Source organism: Natrix helvetica (assembly GCF_964273705.1).
Source record: "Natrix helvetica genome assembly, chromosome: 2".
Taxonomy (NCBI): Eukaryota; Metazoa; Chordata; class Lepidosauria; order Squamata; family Natricidae; genus Natrix; species Natrix helvetica.
Window position 1 is genome coordinate 142,594,649 of NC_138552.1, and position 20,264 is coordinate 142,614,912.

General features: G+C 39.8%; 1 protein-coding gene across 1 annotated transcript in view; it reads left to right on the forward strand.

Moving 5' to 3' along the window:
• Positions 1–936: 936 nt before the first annotated feature.
• APOB (apolipoprotein B) overlaps positions 937–20,264 on the forward strand; it is a 51,459-nt gene continuing 32,131 nt past the window's right edge. Inside the window, exons 1-11 of the mRNA XM_081943147.1 lie at positions 937–1,067; positions 5,949–6,064; positions 7,336–7,481; positions 11,009–11,162; positions 11,314–11,475; positions 12,697–12,821; positions 12,946–13,028; positions 14,623–14,845; positions 16,798–17,025; positions 19,329–19,446; positions 19,548–19,694. Coding sequence (XP_081799273.1) covers positions 1,004–1,067; positions 5,949–6,064; positions 7,336–7,481; positions 11,009–11,162; positions 11,314–11,475; positions 12,697–12,821; positions 12,946–13,028; positions 14,623–14,845; positions 16,798–17,025; positions 19,329–19,446; positions 19,548–19,694 — 1,566 coding nt within the window. The 5' untranslated portion in view covers positions 937–1,003. The remainder of the gene's footprint in view (positions 1,068–5,948; positions 6,065–7,335; positions 7,482–11,008; positions 11,163–11,313; positions 11,476–12,696; positions 12,822–12,945; positions 13,029–14,622; positions 14,846–16,797; positions 17,026–19,328; positions 19,447–19,547; positions 19,695–20,264) is intronic.

Genomic DNA, 20,264 nt, shown 5'->3' on the forward strand with positions numbered 1-20,264 from the left:
ACCACCATTTCTCCATTTGTATGCAACTATGCATCCTCCCGAGTTTCTTTGCTTTAATTAAATCCCCAAAGTAACATTACAGGGGAACTCTCCCAATTTCCCTGCTTGCAAAGTTTTAGGTGCTTAGCAAGAAACCATCCCTTCTTTTTATTGCGAATTCTGTTTGCTTAGGTTCCAATTTTTGGTAGGAAGGGTAGGATATAAATTCTTAGAATGGTGAACTTGTAATGACTGCCATTTACCTCCCTGGTCTGGACTACTGGTGCACATGAACTTTCTTGCCATGCAGTAAAAGGGTCTTTTAAGAGTACTCTGGTGAGCTAATACCCCTGCAGGTAAATCCAGTGCAAGGTTCCCATAGGAAATGGAGGGGAAAGGTGGAGCTAGAGGAGGGGCTAGTAAAGCTGGGATCAAAGCTTCTAAAAACCTAAATAAGGTGATAAATAGCTAGACAGAATCTGCTTAACAGCTGGAAAGTCCCAAATGCTTTGGGGTAGTAAGCCAACTTGGCAGATCTTCGGCAAACTAAACCGGTTGGTGGTTATACTTATAGTTGTACTCTGGATCAAAGGACACCCTTTGGGTATTGTTTTCTATTCAGCGCTTTTAGCTAGCGCCCGGAATATATTTTCTCCCTAAGTGATAAGTTCCTTTGGCTTTATAGCTAGGCATATTTTTTGCAAGCCCTTGCAATGAAATCTCCCCCATCAGCGATAAGATGTGCTGCAATTTCAAAGGGCTATTCTGCTTCCCTGTGCCTTCTAACACCCGTTGGCATGGGCTGAACCAGCTCAGAGTAGCTCACTGGGACTATTGCAAAGAGGATGCAGGACTATAACCTTTGGACCTTTTGCAATTTGCTCTGAGCACTCTAAACCCTTTGGCTCAGCTGCTTTGCCAGGGAGTATTTAAAGGCAGGTCCAAGTAGGGACAGTCAAAGTGACTCTGTTGTTGGAGGACGAGAAGCAGAAGGGAGCAGAGCAGCCCAAGGTTGCTTTTCAACATGGGGCACCCACAGCTGTGGCCCCTGTTGCTACTGCTTCTGCTAAGCAATGAGGCTTTAACACGTAAGTAGGGACCTCTCATGTGGCTGGGGGAGAAGGTCGGCTCTTTTTAACTCCAGAAACAACCTTGATGTGAAAATATTCAATAGTCAGGTGGCTAAGAATAAGAGCGGTTTTGACAGATGATTAGAATTATGACATGTTGTTGTAATGAATTTATTAAAATAAGAATGGTTCTGGATCTGGCCCATTGGCATGCAAAGTGATTTGTTTCACCTACCTTCCGTATTAGCTTGAAGTCAGGCGTGTGGTATGGGCTCAGCATACACATGATTTCAACTTTATAGGGAATATCGGGAATCGAACAAATGATCTGATGGGCTGGAATAGTTTATAAGATGTTATAGAAACGCTGGTTCTGCTTATTTTTAGGAATAGTATGTGCTTATGGGGATGCCATCTGTCAAAGAGTTTCTTTCTTAGATTTATATCCTACTTTTTTTCCCACTTGAATCCCCTGTGTGGTTTTTGCTGTCGTTTAAAAATATAGAAATGACGACACAGTTTACAACTTGAAAATTAAATCTTTACCTAAGTTATTGCTTAGGAGAGTCAGGATAACAGTCAATAGTGGTTGTGTCAAGAAGATCCTTCCTTGGGAGTCCATCTGTTTTGAGGCAGAAGGGGTCATTTCAGATTTAAACATCAAAGGATTGAACAATGATGCACTCGCAATCATAAATACAGCTTTCAGGGAGCCAAACGCAAATGTTAACTGGATTCAACATGGCAGCCTAATACCCTCTTTATTTTATCACATATTATTTATCAACACTATTTACAGATCAGCCAGGTCTACAAGACTTTGCATCTCAAGCCCCTTCATGGATTAGATAGATCTGACCCCACACACACACACAAAAAAAGCTGCAGTATTTAAATTATTTGTCTGGTATTGCAATCAAGGTTGTATTTCAGTGCTTGTACTTATTTCCATAGAGGATTGCCTGATTGGTACATTTAAGAAAGGATATGCTTGGATGGGAATCGTGTTGCTTGGAACAAAAGAAGTTTACTGGAGTTTGTGTCTTGTTTCTTTTTGTGTTTGAGTGGTTGTCATATTTCACACAGTGAGGTTGCTTCTCTGTGCATTCGTTGCCTACTTAAAAAAAAATAGCATTCAGCAAGATTATTTCCTCCACTAGATTCTAAAGTTAATGATGGAACTCACTGGATTCTGATATAAAACAAGTTGGATCTATCAAGGCTTGGCTAAGCACACGGGCATACTTATGGGTTACATCCAGTGGGCTACATTCAATATTATGTGAGGAGGCTTAAGGGAATATTCCTTGCATAGAGGTTGATTGTTATTCATTATTACTTTTTTATAAATGACTCAAGGCAACAAACATATCCAATGCACCTTCCTCCTCCAATTTCCCCCACACCAACTCTGGGCTGAGAGAGATGTTGACTTTCATGCCAAAGGTGAGACTAGAACTCACAGTCTCCTGGTTTCTTGCCTGAAGCTTTAACCACTAGACCAAACTGGCTCTTGGTTCCACAAAAATCTAGAGCAGGTTTAGAAAATGCATCAGTTTTGGGAGATACTTATTTAATCCAAATTAAGAGTCTCTTTATACTTTTATGTGTTAACAGCAGCAGACAGACAGACAAATAGATAGTAATATAAAAGGATTTTTAAAAAATAATTCAGTCAGAGACATGTATGAATTACATGTTTTATCTCACTGAAGCAATCACTTTCAGGTTTTGTAGTAGATGGTGTTGATTTTTGCTAGTATGATTTTCACCCACACATTTGCCAATCAAACATGAATTGCTGTTTTCTGATCATCCAGGTGTTTCTGTCTTAACTGTTAACACAACACAAAAGACTGACCTCTTGTTAACAAAGAGAATAAAAATCAACCTAGTTTTACAGTTCAATCAACAAGCTTAAGATCATCGTCTGAAATGGAGCACTGCCTTAATACTTTAAAATCATATAAATAGAATAGTTTCATAGAAACTATACTACATTTTGCTAATATAATCTACAATTGAAGCTGTGGGGTTTCGGTTTTTTAAATTTTTCATTGTTTTTATTATCAAGCCCACAAAAAGGCCTATTTATCTGATACTTGATTTAATACAATAGAAGTCTATAACATAAAAAAAAAACTATATCCATTTTGTAAAGAGAGAAATTCCTGGGCCTTTGTTTCCTGTTCATAAAAGGTTTTATAGACTACAAAGATGCTTGCACAAGAATCTATCCCAAATGTAAGACCAGACAGTATCACACGATTCTTTATTAGGGTTGTATTTTTGTTAGCTATATTGCCTTAATTGTTGGTAGACAAATGATTTCTAAGCTGGAAAGGGCACAATTAATTGCATTTTTAAATTTACTCTACAGAATAAATTTTATTATTCAATAGAAGACTTTCATTCTACAGAAGATGAAAGGAGTTACTTGAATAAGTATTTTATTCAAATTAAAAGCCCTGTTTGTTCAAGTAATTCCTTTTTAATATCTTCCTTTATGCGATTCCTTCTTTTTTCCTGGCTGCTATAGAATAATCATTAAGCAAACTTTCAGGTTGGACCGATGACAGATATGGCACAAGAAGAAGAAAGATAGTCAAGGAAACAAATGGATTATGGTATAAATCAGACTTCTCATATTTTGGAGGCCTTAGCAAACACCCTGCTTCCTTGAGAAGCCCACCATGGTTGAAGAGAAGGAAGGAAAGAGAAGAGAAAAGGCTGATCAGCAGAAGTAACAGATGAACAGAGATGAAAGGGACCATTCTAGTCCAATCCCCTGGCCAAGCAGGAGACCCTACATCTACCTCTACCTAGGATCAAACTCATAATCTTCAGTAAGGTGGCTGTATAGGAACACAGCATGAAGGGTCCAACTGAAGAACAGATACTCTTAGAAAACTTAAATCAATGTCATCGCTAAGAATCAATGCCAAGTTGTTAGCCCATCATCAGTTAACCAATCACTTGGAAGCTAATAGTAGAAGTTACACTCTTTGAAATAATATTTCAGTATTTAAAATCTGATTCAGATTTGAGGCGGATGGGGGGAGAATAGGGAGAGTGAACAATTAAAGGAAGTAAATGTACCCGCAATACTTTTTAAAAATAAAAGCTATCCACTTGTGTTTAATATGCTGGTTATTTTATTTGTCCAGTGGATTGCAAAAGATTTTTTTTTCTCCACTACTAAACCCTCTTCCTCTAAACTAATTACAGTAATGATGTATAATTTCTACTCAGACCGTCCAAGTAATTTGCCTTCAGAAAACTGAAAGAATTTTAGCTTCACATACTGTAGGGCTGGAAAATAAACTAGTATTGTTGTTCCAAGTAGCATTTACTTGGCTTTTGGCATATATTTTGATGGTTGTGGAGGAAGGGCAGAATAAAGGAAGCTGCATAATAATTTATTTCCCAGAATTATAATTGGGAAATGTTGACATCTGTTTTTTTTAAGTTTTCACACATAACAGCAATACACACACATAGGAATGGCAAGGAAAGGACAGAAGGAGAAAATTGACTTGAAAATGAAATATTAGTAGAATTTGCAGATTAAAATCACAAGAGTCAAAGATCAGAAAGTGCTTATGAGCAACTCGGGAAAAATTGTTTATTCTTAAATGCTTGGCTGATTACATGGCGTTCTTCTTGAGGGTCAAAGTATCTGGTGAGTTTGTTTTGCTCTCTGTCCCCTGATAAGCCTTGTTTTTCCAAACGTAGCCCTTTGGCGCCATCTACAGACAACATGGCGGTCTCATGCAGAAATTGTCCAGATTTTTATCTTATTTATTAGCTTTGTAATGGTGGCTTTGCAAAAGAAGGAAAAGAGGAAGAAGTGGGATTTTTGCAGGCTTAGAATTCAACATTACATTTAGATGTAGGAAGAAGAATACTTGGGTAACCTATTTGAGAAAATATTAATCAAGGTATCTAGACTTTTTTTTCAAGACCACTACTATGGGGACTGAAATAGCAATGCTCATCAGCTGATTGTTTTCATTTAGTTGTCCCTGTATATCATGAATACCATAAATGCAGTGGTGGGATTCAAATAATTTAACAACCGGTTTTCTGCCCTAATGATTTCTTCCAACAACCAGTTTATTATTTATTTATTTATTTATTTATTTATTTGTGCTTCTAGACCGCCCCCTCTCCCAGAAGGGACTCGGGGCGGTGTACAGTCCATAGAGAATATCACAAAAATACAATAAAAATTAAATATTAAATATGTACAGTTTGGAGGAGGTTAAAATGCAGTTCACCAAACTGCTCAGAAAGTTACCAACCGGTTCTTCCAAAGTGGTGCGATCTGGCTGAATCCCACCACTGCATACATGTGAAAGATTGTAGTTCCAGATGATCATGGTTATACAACTCCCATAATCCTGATCCAACAGGGGCATGGTAGCTAGAAAAGATAATATTGTTTTGCAATGCATCTCACTATGCTGTCTACATTTAAATGTATGAGTGGTATAATCATAGAAAGTAACTATTGTTTTAAGCTTTGTGCTTTCTCCAAAGAGCTCAAAACATTATTGGTACATCATTTTAGCCTCAAGAGAACCTAATAGAAAGATTAAGGAGAAATATGTTTATATTTCCAAATTAATGCAATGACTTGTGTCACAGAATAAGATTTGGTCTCGAATGTTTTCCGATGTACCCTGACAAAGTAACCATTTTTACGCGGAATTGTTTGCAGTATCCCAAAGTGTCTTGAGAAAATAAATGACAGAAAAAGGGAAAAAAATAAGTTCTATGCGAATAAGTTATTTACCTAGAATGCATAATAAGATGAAGAACTGCACTTATTTTGCAATCATTTAAATCCAAACAATTGTAAGGGGAAATTCATACAAACATACTTATGTCTTCTAGGAGACGCAACCAGATTTAAGCCCTTTAGAAAGTACATCTATGATTATGAAACGGAAATCACAAATGGTGTGGCTGGAACAGCAGATTCCCACAGCGGCTCAAAAATTAAGTGCAAGGTAAGAAAGGGGTAGGATCAAATATTTGCAGATGATCAGGCTATACAACCTTTTAAACATACCAGCACCTTAAAACTATGTTCAAGTAGATGGGGAATTTACATACAGCAGAGAGATCATAAACCACCCAAAAAAATAGCACAGAAAAAAATCCTAATAGTTGTTATTGTAATTGAGTTTAAATGGCTGATTTTAGCTAATGACTTGAGATCAGGGGTCTCCATCCTTTCCAGTTTGGAGGATGGGTAGAGGCGGGGCAGTGGAAGAGAGGGCACAGTTTCACACACGTGCTGCTTTCACAAATGCAGCTTTACACACATGCTCACTGTCAGAGTTTGTCGCAAATATCAAATCCAGAAAGCACACACAGATAACTGATTCAGCAGGATTCATTAACTTCTTTGTATACATCATAACACGTGAAGAAATGTACAATACCAACAGCAGATTCTTCCAACGTGGTAGAAAGGAGAGATCAGTTTTCAGTTTCAATTCAGAGAGCAAACTAGATTAGTTCTCTTGCACAGACTCAGAGCTACATAGATAAGCCACGCCCAGGCTCTGAGCCATCTGGCATGGCTCTCCGTCACCAAATAGTTCCCACTGGCTGACCCAGTTGTCATGCCTATGCATTGGCTGACCTTGTTACCATGTCTCTGCCAGTTTTATGAATATTCTGACACTCACCCACCACTTCCACAGCCCAGATCTGAACAAGCTACGGCCTGGGACTAGGCAGCAGACTATGGTTAGGGACCCCTCCTCTAGATCTCATATGTGCTACATACAAAATACAGGTGTTTAAAGTTTATTCCTATCAACTCATTCCTGGCTAAAGCTAGAGACATTTTCTGATTTTTTAAAAAAAAATTATAACAAATATAATTAACTCCTCCATATAACCAGTTTCTCTGATCACAATCCCATCTGATCTGCGTATCATTCTAGTCAAAACTGTGGAAATGATCTAATGTATATCAAACGATGCCAACAGATTGATGAACTGAAGCCCTGAATCCTAATTTTATTTAGTACAGCAATGGCATGGGTGCTCCACACCTTCCCTGGGGTTAATTCCACTGCTCTCTTTTAAACATCTTAATTACTGCAGCTAAGTAATTAAGTAGCAAGATCCCCAGCCATCTGTGCACAGCCACACTGGAAAGTAGCAGTAGCTGTTCTGAAAATATCCTGCACAATATGCCCAAGTGGTTCCAGATTAATTGGCTTCATAACCAGTGTTTTACACCTTTAAACTTCTCTGTTTTCAGGTTGAGCTGGAAGTTCCACAACTCCACAATTTTGTCCTGAAGGTGAACCAGTGTATCCTCGAAGAGGTGTATGGTATTGATGCCCAGGGAAAGGCTCTGTTAAAGAAATCGAAGAATTCAGATGAATTTACTGCTGCCATGTCCCAGTAAGAAAAAAGTCCTGCCTAATTTTCTATAGGATTCTAATGCTAGCTAAATGTTTTCTGACGTGAGTGACATTGAATACTGAGCAATCCAGTCGGAATAGAGCTGGAAGGGACCTTGGAGGTCTTCTAGTCCAACCCCCTGCTCATGCAGGAGAACCTATAATATTTCAGGCAAGTGACTGTCCAGTCTCTTCTTAAAGACCTCCAGTGATGAAGAACCCACAACTTCTGAAGGAAAGACATTCATGCCAGTGGTTAATTGTCCTCATTGTTAGGAAGTTTAAATATTCCTTAATATCCTTAAATATTCCAGGTTGCTTCTCTCCTTGATTACTTTCCATCCATTGTTTCTTGTCTTGCCTTTTGGTCCTTTGGAAAATAAGTTGAACCCCCTCTTCTTTGGGGCAGCCCATCTAATAGTGGAATACTGCTATCATGGCGGTTGTGTCTAAGGGTGGGCTTCAGAAATTTCAGCAATGGGTTCTCTGCTCGGTTGCTGGGTGGGTGTGGCCTAGTCAGCCTCCTGCACCATGTGGGGGGCGTTTTCACTTTCCCCAGACTACAGAAGCTTTCCTCGAGCCTCTGGGAGGGCAAAAACTGCCTCCCCTGGGCTCTGGAGTCCTTCCAGGAGGCCCGTTTTTTCCCCTCCCCAAGCCTCCATGTGGGCCCTGCGCTTACCTCACATCCAAAATAGGCCGTGTGGAGACTCCTGTGAGGGATGTGGTGAGGTGGCAGGGTGTGTGTGGTAGGTGGGGTGGGGCCAGCCAGGGGTGGGATTTGGAGGTTCTCCGAACCGGCCATAATGCTAGCTACAGGTTCTCCAAACCCGGCCGAACCTGTAGCAGCCCACTCCTGGTTGTGTCCCAAAGGAAGAACCAGAGAATGAACTGTACAGTTCTGTTCCACATAGCTTTTATCCTACACTCAGACATGGTGTGTTGCTACAGCATTCCATAAGCTTTGAAGCAACTAGCCTTATCTTATCCAGAAGCCTGCTTTTCTTCATATCTTTAATTATCATCTTTCTGATATTCTTCATGGAACCAGGGAAGTGTAATGGTGCAACAGTACTCAGACTCTGAGCAGAACATCAAGAGTCTGTATGCTTTCATGATTGTCGTAAAGCAACCAGCTCGAAATCTCTTTTGCAGGCGTAGAGCCCCATGTAGGAAGGAAAGATTTTAGATTTCCAAACACCCGTTCATTTTTTTCCAAAGTTGTGAAACACAAATTCAGGGGGAGGAAACCCCCATTTTTACAAGTCACCTATGAAAGAAATTTCAGGAACACAAGTGTTTTATTTCTTTGTCTGCAAACCAACTGTTGGAAAAACATTTCAAACGGAAGGTAGTTTGAAAACAGAGTTTTGCTAAACGATTCGGGACATATAAAATTGTATTTACTTGGACTTCAGTAAAGGCTTTTGATAAGGTAGACCATAACCTACTACTAGATAAAGTAGAAGAATGTGGGTTGGACAGCATCACCACCAGATGGATTCCTAACTGGCTGACCAACTGCACTCAACGTGTATTCCTCAATGGAACTGCATATACATGGAGGGAAGTATGCAGTGGAGTACCCCAAGGCTCTGTTTTAGGCCCAGTACTCTTCAACATCTTCATCAATGATTTCGATGAGGGAATAAAAGGGGAACTCATCAAATTTGCAGATGACACCAAGCTGGCAGGAATAGCCAACACTCCAGAAGACAGGCTTAAGATACAGAAGGATCTTGACAAACTTGAACATTGGGCACTATCTAATAAAATGAAATTCAATGGTGAAAAGAGTAAGGTTCTACATTTAGACAAGAAAAACAAAATGCACAGGTATAGTATAGGGGGTACCTTCCTCAATAGTAGTAACTGTGAGACGGATCTTGGAGTCCTAGTGGACAACCATTTAAATATGAGCCATCAGTGTGCAGCAGCTGCCAAAAAAGCCAATATAGTTCTAGGCTACATAAACAGAGGGATAGAATCAAGATCACGGGAAGTCTTAATACCACTTTATAATGCCTTGGTAAGGCCACACTTGTAATACTGCATTCAGTTTTTGTCGCCACGATATAGAAAAGATGTGGAGACTCTAGAAAGAGTGCAGAGAAGAGCAACAAAGATGATTAGGGAACTGGAGACTAAAACATATGAAGAACGGTTGCAGGAACTGGGTATGTCTAGTTTAATAGAAAGAAGGACTAGGGGAGACATGATAGCAGTGTTCCAATATCTCAGGGGCTGTCACAAAGAAGAGGGAGTCAAACTATTTTCCAAGGCACCTGAGGGTAGAACAAGAAGCATTGGGTGGAAACTAATCAAGGAGAGAAGCAACTTAGAAGTGAGGAGAAATTTCCTGACAGTTAGAACAATTAATCAGTGGCACAACTTGCCTCCAGAAGTTCTGAATGCCCCAACACTGGAAGTCTTTAAGAAGATGTTGGATAGCCATCTGTCTGAAACGGTATAGGGTTTCCTGCCTAGGCAGGAGGTTGGACTAGAAGATCTCCAAGGTTCCTTCCAACTCTGCTATTGTATTGTATTGCATTGCATTGCATTGCATTGCATTGTATTGTATTGTATTGTATTGTATTGTATTGTATACGGACAAGGAAGGATCCTGCTCTTTGTTATGACAACTATTAAAACATGTCACCAACACTTGCCACAATGCATTTTAAACAGAAACACATAAAAAGAGAGAAAGAAGAATTCCAGGTATAAATGAAAAAAAAAATGCCCTGAGGCATTTCAGGAAAAAAACTTCCTTTTACAAGAAGGTTCCATTGCACATTTTTTTAAAAAATATTTTTTTAAAAAAAGGGACACATTTTCTGAAATGCATTGGGCCAAATAAAACCTTGGGATTTCTCCTTCTCTCTTTTGTTTTCTTTATGCATCATGACATATACTGTAATATTTTCTTTGTTTAAAAGTAGATACAATCCTGGCAGAGATCCTACAATTTGGGGAGAAGAGATATCTATATATTTCAATTATAACAGAGAAGCTTGATGATGATGATGATGATTTATATATATGTAATGAAAATCTATATAATATTCTATTATAGAGAATAGCTGGAGAGACAATATGCTAGGCATGGAGTTATTTTATAATGTAAAAGAAATTAGGGAAAATATGACAATCAACTAGTACACGTAAAGGTTTTAAAACTAATGTAGGATTCTTTATAAGACTGCCTGTTGTGAACAGATTCGGTTCAGAGAATGATATACTGCCAAGCATCATGATAAGATTGACTGAAGTGATTCATGAGGATGGTGCAAGCAATTGGTACATTGTGAAACCTACTTAAAAAGCTCTTGAAGATAGAAACAAGCCATAGCAATCCAAAATGCTTTGGAACCCCCAAGTGGTAATAGATGCTGGGGAATAGATCCAAGAACGAGATGGCTGGAGAAACAAACAGAAGACTATTGAAGACTATAGGGTTGGGCTGGAACGTGAAGAAATGTTAAACAATGCTTTTCTTTCTCTAAATATGTAATTTTTTTGTTTGGGCAGATATGAGCTGAAAGTCAAAATTCAGGATGAGAGGAATGTTGAGATATACCCTGTGGATAACGAAGCTACACATATACTCAACATCAAAAGAGGCATCATCTCTGCTCTCCTTGTGCCAACGGAGACAGAAGACAATATCCGAACATTGCCCATGGTAAAGAACATATCCATCCTGTTTTCTTTCAATATGATTAAATATGGCTCAGTGACCCAGGCAAACTGTTGCCCCCATGAGAAGTGGGTTTTGGGGTCATTAAACTTGCTTTGGTTGACTAAAGAGAAGTGTGGTATTTTTGTCTTTGTAGGATACCGTATATGGAGAATGTGACAGCAGCATTGAAGTAAAAAATAGAAAAACCAACACTGCTAATTTAGTCGACATTGAAATAACAAGAAATCTGAAATCTTGTGAGAACTTCAACCCTATCAGAGATTATGTCAGCCCAATTGCTTTCATTAAAGGCTTGGTGAGTACACGGAGCGTGAGAGAAAATATGCACTATTTGTGTTATATGACTGAGATAGACCACATTTTCCATAATCACTGTCATTACAGAACTAAACTATCATTTTTATCAATATAATTGAAATATCTTTTCTCAGAGGTCAAGTAAGAATTTTTTTTTAATGAGCAACCAAGTATTAAAATTTAAAAAAGGGAAATGCAAGTTTCTAGCAGGAGTCATGATCTAAGATCCTCACTTTGCTTTGTTCTTGGGATTGGCCTTTCTAAACCTATGAAGTGGTTCACAACATGCAGAAGATCTCAAATTAAATTGGGGCATTCTGCCTAAAAAGTAAATCCTTTCGCTCCTTTTTTATTTCCTCTGGGAGGGGCTATTCATCGTCCACCTGTGTCCTTACTCCCAAGTCGACCCCTGTTCTTTAGTTGTTCTCTTCGTCTTGCAACTCTGCACATGCGCACACTGGGAAGAGGCTCCAGCTGTTCATTTGCCTTACTGACATCTGACTCTGAAGGCAGCTGATAACTGGCATACGGCCCTGGCCCCCTCTCTGCCTCTGACACAGAGCCCTCATCAGAGCCTTCCCCAGACTCCAGAATTAGCTCATGTCCCTCCCCAACCTCCTCAACTGTCTAAATCTGCTGCCAGCTCCACTGGCAGGCCACAACAGGTTTTTTTAAATTGTTGCTAATATAAATGATAAATGGTGATAGGTATGGATTAACCTGGAATTTTACATGATTTTTTTCAAGGGAGGAAGATCGTTTAACTGTATAGTTGTCATCCAAATGGAAATGCAGCAAAAGCACCTGAACAAAGCAAATCCCATCCACACCAGCTCACCAAAATAGATGACAAGCTAAACAAGTCATCATAGAAATCATATTCTATGGACAGCAGCCCTAATTGTTATTCTGGTCACTGTTGATAAGCAAAGACTGTTTGAAGATGACCCACCAGCTTGGGTAGAAGAAGGATTGAATGTTCCATTCTTCCTTTGCTCTGTCCACATTTGTACTAGAACGATTAGCAAGAAGGGAAATGGTCAGCAAGTCCAATACAGTATAAAAATGCAGCATTTCTAGATGAAACGGTGAAACTCTCTGTAGGTCCCTCCTCTATGATTCCCAGCACGAAAGTAACTTTTATGGATTTTGTTTTTTAAAAAATAAGCTTATAGTGGTTTTGGTTTTGAATCTAATTCAACCCCAATTTTGTTTGTAGAATGCACCTTTATCCACCCTGATAAGCAGCAACCAACATTGCCACTATACTGTGGATACAAAGAAAAAGCATATATCTGAAGTCATTTGCACTGAGAAACACTTGTTCCTGCCCTCCTCGTACAAGTAAGTTGCATAAGGTTATTCCCCCGACCTCTTCCTGATCACAGTTTGCATCTATGGTTGCAAACAACAGCATGTTACTTTGTACAAAGCTTTGTATTGCTTTTTTTCCCCCTTATTGCAATAGAAATCAATATGGCATGATGGCGAAAGTCATTCAAACTCTGAAATATGAAAACATTGCCAACATCAACAACAGGAACATGGATGGTAAGTCTTTAAGCAATGATTTCCACTATGATCTTCTAGTTCCTATCAGTCATGGAAGGCAGGGGTACAAACCTCCAGTCTGTGGGTTGGCACCACAGGCCGTGGCCTGCCAGAAACCAGGCCTCATAAACAAGTGAAGTCCCATCCACAGGAAGCAGGCAGCATGCGAAACCATGCCCCATCCAGACGTTAGAAAACCCTCTCTCCATGAAACCAGTCCCTGGTGCCCAAAAGGTTGGGAGTCACTGATGTAGGGTGGGGTTTTTTCTATGCTACCCATAGAGAAAAAAAATGAATTAATATTTTACCTACCTGGTTTCCTAGAGGAGGCCTTAAAGGAAGTATTTAGGTTTATTGATTGACCGAAGAATTGTCCGTTGTAAGGAAATAATGGAAGCAGCCACAGTTGTGGAGTGCAGTATCTCATTGACTATTATCCTTCTTTAGAGCCTTAATAAAGATTTTAAAATCATCAGTGCAAAGGCTGAATGCTTTAATAATTACCCCATGCAATGCGGAGAGGGATTGTGAGCAAACTGTTTTGATTTGCACTTCATGACTCAGGCACAGAAGGCAATAAGATCTTTGGGTGATCTTTTTTTTTTTTAAGTATCAAGTCCATCAGGATTAGTTAGCAAAATCTATTTACCACTGGTGACTTGAACAGTGGTAAACACACACATCGGGTTAATGTTTCCTATTAGACTCATTTGGAAATAGAAGCATTTCAATGTGACATTATTCCAAGGCTGAAACACTTCTGTTTTGCTCACCTGGACATCTGGTTAGCTTACAAACAAAGAAAATTGATTATTTTGCCAGTATCCAGGATGAGAGTTTGTATCCTTGAATGATGTAACATAAAACTGACTATGATAACTAATACAGTCAGTTGTCGGCTTACAACAATTCATTTAGGGACCATTCAAAGTTACAACGGCAGTGAAAAAGTGACTTGTGACCATTTTTCACACTTCCGACTGTTGCAATATCTCCATGGACATGTAATTAAAATTCAGATGCTTGGCAACTGGTTCATATTTATGACTGTTGCAGTGCCCCAGGGTCATGGGATCCACTTTTACAACCTTCTGATCAGCAAAGTCAACTGGGAAGCCAGATCACTTAAAAATCGTGTTACTAACTTAACAACTGTAGTGATTCATTTAACAACTATGGCAATAAAGGTTGTAAAGTGGGGCAAAACTCACAACATATGTCTCACTTAGCAATATAAATTTTAACTCAATTATGGTCATACGTTGAGAACTACTTGCACTGCAATAAGGTAATAGCGTTGTACCTCATGCTGGCCAAGCATTAGAGGAACAAAGTTAGATATCTAGACTTTGCTTATTCCCTGTATGCACCAGAGGCATCCATATTTCACATCATTCCAGAGGATCCTTCAACTTGTAGGAGTATCTTTAGTGGGGGCATGAGTGGTTACAGTTGGAAGGACTTGCAATTCCACTCAGACAAAGCCGACTCTTGAAATAGCACAAAACAACTACTTGTTGTTCAACTATCCTTTGAGCTTGTCAGTGACGTAATGGTATCAATTTGAAAGATGCTTTTTTTCTTCTTCCCCCAGTTACTGGCCTGATAAAGAGAGAACTGTCTTTGGAGAAGGTGGAGGCCAAAATTCTCAGGCATGGTGATGCCGTTCTGAAAAGTCTTCAAGAATTAAAAAAGCTGTCAGTCTCTCAGCAGAACCATAAAAGAGCCAACTTGTTCTACAGATTTGTTGCTGGCCTGAGAAGCTTGCATAATAGCACACTTGGCCCAATGGTGCCAAAGTTGATGGAAACGTCCAGGTATTTCATCATCATCTGTTGACTTATTGTAATAGAACCCTACAGTGGAAAGAAATAAGCCACCCAATGGATGTTCAATCGTATGCCTTGACCCTATGACTTGGCCATAATCAACTTACACTGAAGCCAATGCTGATGAATATAAGTCAGGGAGAGTAGTGGGCAAAAGTTTTACTAGCAAAGCATAGAAGACTCAGTACAGCTCTGTGGATAATCTACTTTTGTGACAAGATTTTTTTACTTCTTCCTATATCAGTGTTGGCAAAACCTTTTGGCACCAAGTGCCAAAATGGGTGTGTGCACACGCATGGAAGTACCGGAAACCGGAAGAGCAGCTCCCTGGTGCGCACACGCAGGAATGCCAGAAACCGAAAGAGCAGTTCCGCAGCACATGTGCTCATGCTGGAAAGCTGAGCTTCCAGTTTCAGCATTCACATGTCCACCAATCACCTGGTCTTCCAGTTTCTGGCATGCATGTGCGCACAGAAACCAGCTGGGCAGTGCGCATACGTGCACCGGAAACTGGAAGCTCAGCTTCCCAGTGCACACATGCACGCCATGGAGCTGCTCTTCCAGTTTCCAGCACTCCCAGTGCGCAAAGGCCAGCTGGCTGGTGTGCATGTGCATGCTGGAACCCAGAAGAGCAATGGGTGACAGCTGGCGCGCTCAGAGAGTTGGCTCTGCATGCCACTTCTGGCACATATGGCATAGGTTCACCATCACAGCTCTATATATTCTCATCTCCAATTCAGAAAAAGCCCAATACCAAAGGGTATATGAAAGAGAGAAAATCATCCACTCCTACTTACTTGGTTATTATTTATTTAAAGCGATTGGATGCCAAATTCCAGTGGACTCTGGAATATTGTTGAAGGACAAAGGGTTTTTTGGGAATCAGCCCACATCTAGATTCTTTCAAAACATTTATGTTTCATCAGATAACTGGATTTATTCAATATCCTTTGAATGAGCCAAAATGTGTTGGCTAACACACATAATCTTGTCAACCTACATTAAAAAAATGAATCTTTTTGCATCAAATTAATCTACAAAAACCATTTTAAAATAACATTTGCAAAGATGATTTCAAAGCAATGTACATGTATTATCTAGCATTAAACTTGGGATCAACCTCACGGATTTTCCTCTATAAGATGAGTTATACCATTATATTATAGTTGTTTATTTTTGTGGATTAGAGAATGGATGAAACATTTATGGACTTCTGAGTTCTCTCAACAATGCCTATGTGTTGGCATCAATTGATAGGGAAACTGGAACGTGACAAACTAAAAGATTCAGCATAACTATTGGCTGATCATCACTCTAATTCAGGGCTGTCAAACTCAATTTCATTGAGAGCTGCATCAGTGGAGGACTGCATCAGTTGACCTGGAGGGGCATGACCAGTGTGGGTGTGGCTGGCTTGATGGCATTCGTGTCAGGGCCCCCACAGGGTCCTGAGCACTCTGCCAGAAAAAACAGGCTCCCAAGCTCCATTTTCGGCCACGACGGCCTCCTGAATCTCTCACACAGCCCCGCCCCCCCCCCCGAGCTCCATTTTCATGGACAGAGGGCTGCGGCAGCCGAAAATACAGTATGGGGATTCCTCCCGGGCTCCTTTTTCACTGGCAGAGGCAACGCGGGCTGGTCCTTTGCTGTTTCCAGGATGGCCCCTTGGGCCAGATGTAAGCACCTCATGGGCCGAATCAGATCCCCAGGCTTGAGTTTGACACCCCTGCTCTAATTGGTTAATTTTTCAGAGATATTGGGAGCCACATGTTTTGATAGCTCACCTATACAGAAAAACAGTTGAAATAAACTCTACGGCAGAAGCAGTGAAATATATCACTGACAAATCGGACTGTACATTGTCCAATGCAGCAGTACTGTGAATATGCCTTTATATCAATTCTAATTCCTCTGCTTTTTTTTCTTTTCTTTTTTTATAGTGCCATCACAATCCAGGCCCTGGTTCAGTGTGGAACCCCAGAATGCTTGGGAGCTATCCTTCAAATATTGAGGACTAGCAACATTGACCCTCTGGTGGCAGATGCAGTCACATTCAGCTTGGGACTGCTACCTTCTCCATGCACTAAAACAATACGGGAGATTCTAAATATGGCTGAGTACCATCCAAGCCGAGCTTCTTTCTATGCCTTGAGCCATTCAGTGAATAGGTATGTGACAACTTAGTATATTTTTGATAGGAAGAGTTGTTAGGAATATAATTTAGCTAATGCAGCATTCACTAAAGTTGTCATTAGGAGTGCAACTGTTAACATAATGAATTGCTTAAATTAAGCTGCTATTAACATTTTAATTGACTGAAAATGAGCATCTTATTAAAAAATCCGCTCCTGTTTTCACAGAAAGGAATATTGATTGTGAGAAGTTAATTAATTAGGGTAAACTTACTATAGAGATTAATTAGGGTAAACTTACTATATGTGATACCTTTGAGTGTCAAGCTTATTAGTTCCACATATACATTTTGAAAGAGGAGAGTTTTAGACCATAGGTTCCAGAAAGTAATGAAAAAAAAAAGAAAAAATAGAAGAAGAAGGCTTAATCCATTCGTTTTAAAAGTCTTACATAAATTCTGTCCATGAAGATAGCATTCAAAAAAAAAAAAAGATAACACCCTGTCAAAACCATTCCAAATTTAATTCCGCCGCTTATTTCTTCTGTTCTCCAATTTGAATTTATTTTAAGTTTTTTATAGGCAGTCACTTTTAAAACAATAATATTTCCTCACCAGCTGGAAACACTTTCTCTTTCCATATCCTACCGTTTTGGAGCCGCCCCGACTTCATCAGCCAAATGGCTGGATTTTTTGTCACCGGCTTGAAGACTTTCTCTTGGATCGATCAGGAACTTTGCGATGTCCCTGAGATCAGCAAAACATATTCTTCCTGTTCACCATCTCTGTGGGATGGTTTAGGTCCATTTGGACCACCCAGTGGCAAAAGTGTTGACTGCGATCTCAGAGCATTGAGATTGCACATCGTATCATCACGACTTCGGCTCCTCCCTCATATACATGTTGTTCCACATATACTTTTTGTGCAACAAAGAAATTAGATCTGGGCAGTGACGAAGAGTAACATTAGCAACTGAAGAGTTTTATTTACTTGTTTGTTTATACTTTTTAGTTATTCACAATAAGTTTATTTAAATATATTTTAGAAATAAACAGTCAGTGTAAGCGAGCAGAGGTGGGTTCTGACCGGTTCGGCTGAACCAGTAGTAACTTGGCGGCCTGGGTTGTGGAACTGGCAATGACCCAGGCTTGCCATGTCCCCGAACTGGTTTTCCTAGGGTGGCGCCATTTTGATTTTTGCTTCTGCGCATGCGCAGAACAATTTTCATTGCAGAAATGTCATTTTTTCCCTTTTTTAACACTTTGAAAATGTAAATGTTTTTGAGCGCCAAACCAGCAGTAATGCTGGCAGCAACCCACCCCTGCCTTTGAGAACATGAGAACTGCTACATGAACCTTCATTGTTATGACTTTTACATTATATATGTTACCAGCAATGTGTGTAAAACTGGCCTTGTATAGATTGCCTAGGAAATCTATAGAACGTGTGATGTTTTTAGACAAAGCATGAAATGTCTTGGTTATCTTAATATGCAATTGACTTGTCCTAGGCATTGTTTATAATAACCCTAACCCTTTATTGAAAAGTTGTATATGAAAGAGAAAGAAAAAATGCAAAATACAGAGCGTTCTTACTGAGAAAAAAACAGGAGAAAAAAGACCAATATTGCCAACAAGGAAGGCTAGAATTGCATTTTACCTGGAGTATTTTATACTTTTGACAGTTTGCCTTTTCGCATTGCATAAAATGCCCAGGAAATATGTGAACCATTAAGTGTTTTTTATACTTTGACATAAAACACTTTTGGCATTTTTTAGATTTCTTACCCATTCTATAAAATGCCTAACTTGACACATTGATGGAAAAATATACATTCTCTCCCCCTCCCAACGCACATCCTTTAAAAGATACTAACCAGAGGTGGGCTTCAAAATTTTTAGCAACGGGATCTCTGCCTGGTTGCTGGGTGGGCGTGGCTATGGTGGGCGTGGCCAAGTCGGCCTCCTGCACTATGGTGGGGGACATTTTCACCCTCCCTTGGCTCCAGAGGCTTTCCTCAAGCCTCCAGGAGGGAGAAAACGGCCTCCCTCAGGCTCCGGAGGCCTCCAAAGGCCGGAAATGAGCCCGTTTCTGGACTTACAAAACTTCCAGGAGTCCCGTTTTTCACCCTCCCCGAGCCTCCGCACAGCCCCTATACTTACCTGGTATCCCAAATGGGCCATGTGGAGACTCCTGGGAGGGGAGGGGCAGGGTGGGTGGGGGGGCAGGTGGGAGAGGAGGGGCCAGCCAGGAGCGGAATTTGCAGGTTTACGAATTTCACGTATTAAGTTATCTTGCAAATTTTGAAAGATCTTTCCAATTTTCTTCCTATCTTCCAGATTCTACTCTCAGAAAAAAATAATTACACCAGAATTAACAGATGTTGCAAACTTTGTAACATCTTTGCTCGGCAATGAATGTTCAGGAAATGAAGACCTCACCTTCCTGACCTTGAGGGTAATTGTTTGTAAAAATACCAACTTTTAACATTGCAGATTAATATTACTTGGTGGGGAGGGGAAAAAAACTAAACTTGTATTTTCTGTTGTGCTACACAGGCCATTGGCAATATGGGAAACGTTTTGCAAAATGTCAATCCCAATGTGAAACAGTCCCTAAAACTATGCATTCGAAGTAATGTTGCATCCCTTGACATCCAGAAAGCAGCTATTCAGGCACTGAGAAAAATGGATCTAAATGATGAGGTAAAGCAGACTGTTCTGTAACTTAATATGCTTTTTCAAATATTATGGGTTTTTTTATGGGTATCGAATAAATCTCATCTCTAAAGATACAACAAATTTCACATACATTGGTTAAATTAGCTTCAAGGTATTGTTTTGATTAAAAGTGAAGTCATATGATTCTATTAATCATATTGATATCAAAAATGGACTTCAAACATTTTGAACATTTTCCATAAGAATGTAGCTTATGATTCCTTTGTTTGTGTAATAGACATTTGGAGAATTAGATTAGCAATAGCAATAGCACCTAGACTTATATTCCACTCCATAGTGCTGTATAGAACTCTGTGGTTTACAGAATCAACATATTGGCCCCAACAATCTGGGTTCTCATGTTACTGACCTAGGAAGGATAGAAGGGTGAGTCAACCATTAGTTGGTCAGGATCGAACTCCTGGCTGTGGGCAGTTAGCCTGCAATACCACATTCCAACCCATTACCCCACCACAGCTCTGGTGAGTTCTAAATGTGAAGCACTAAATCTTAAATCAGCAATTAAACCAGCATAGCATAGCAAATCTAGCATAT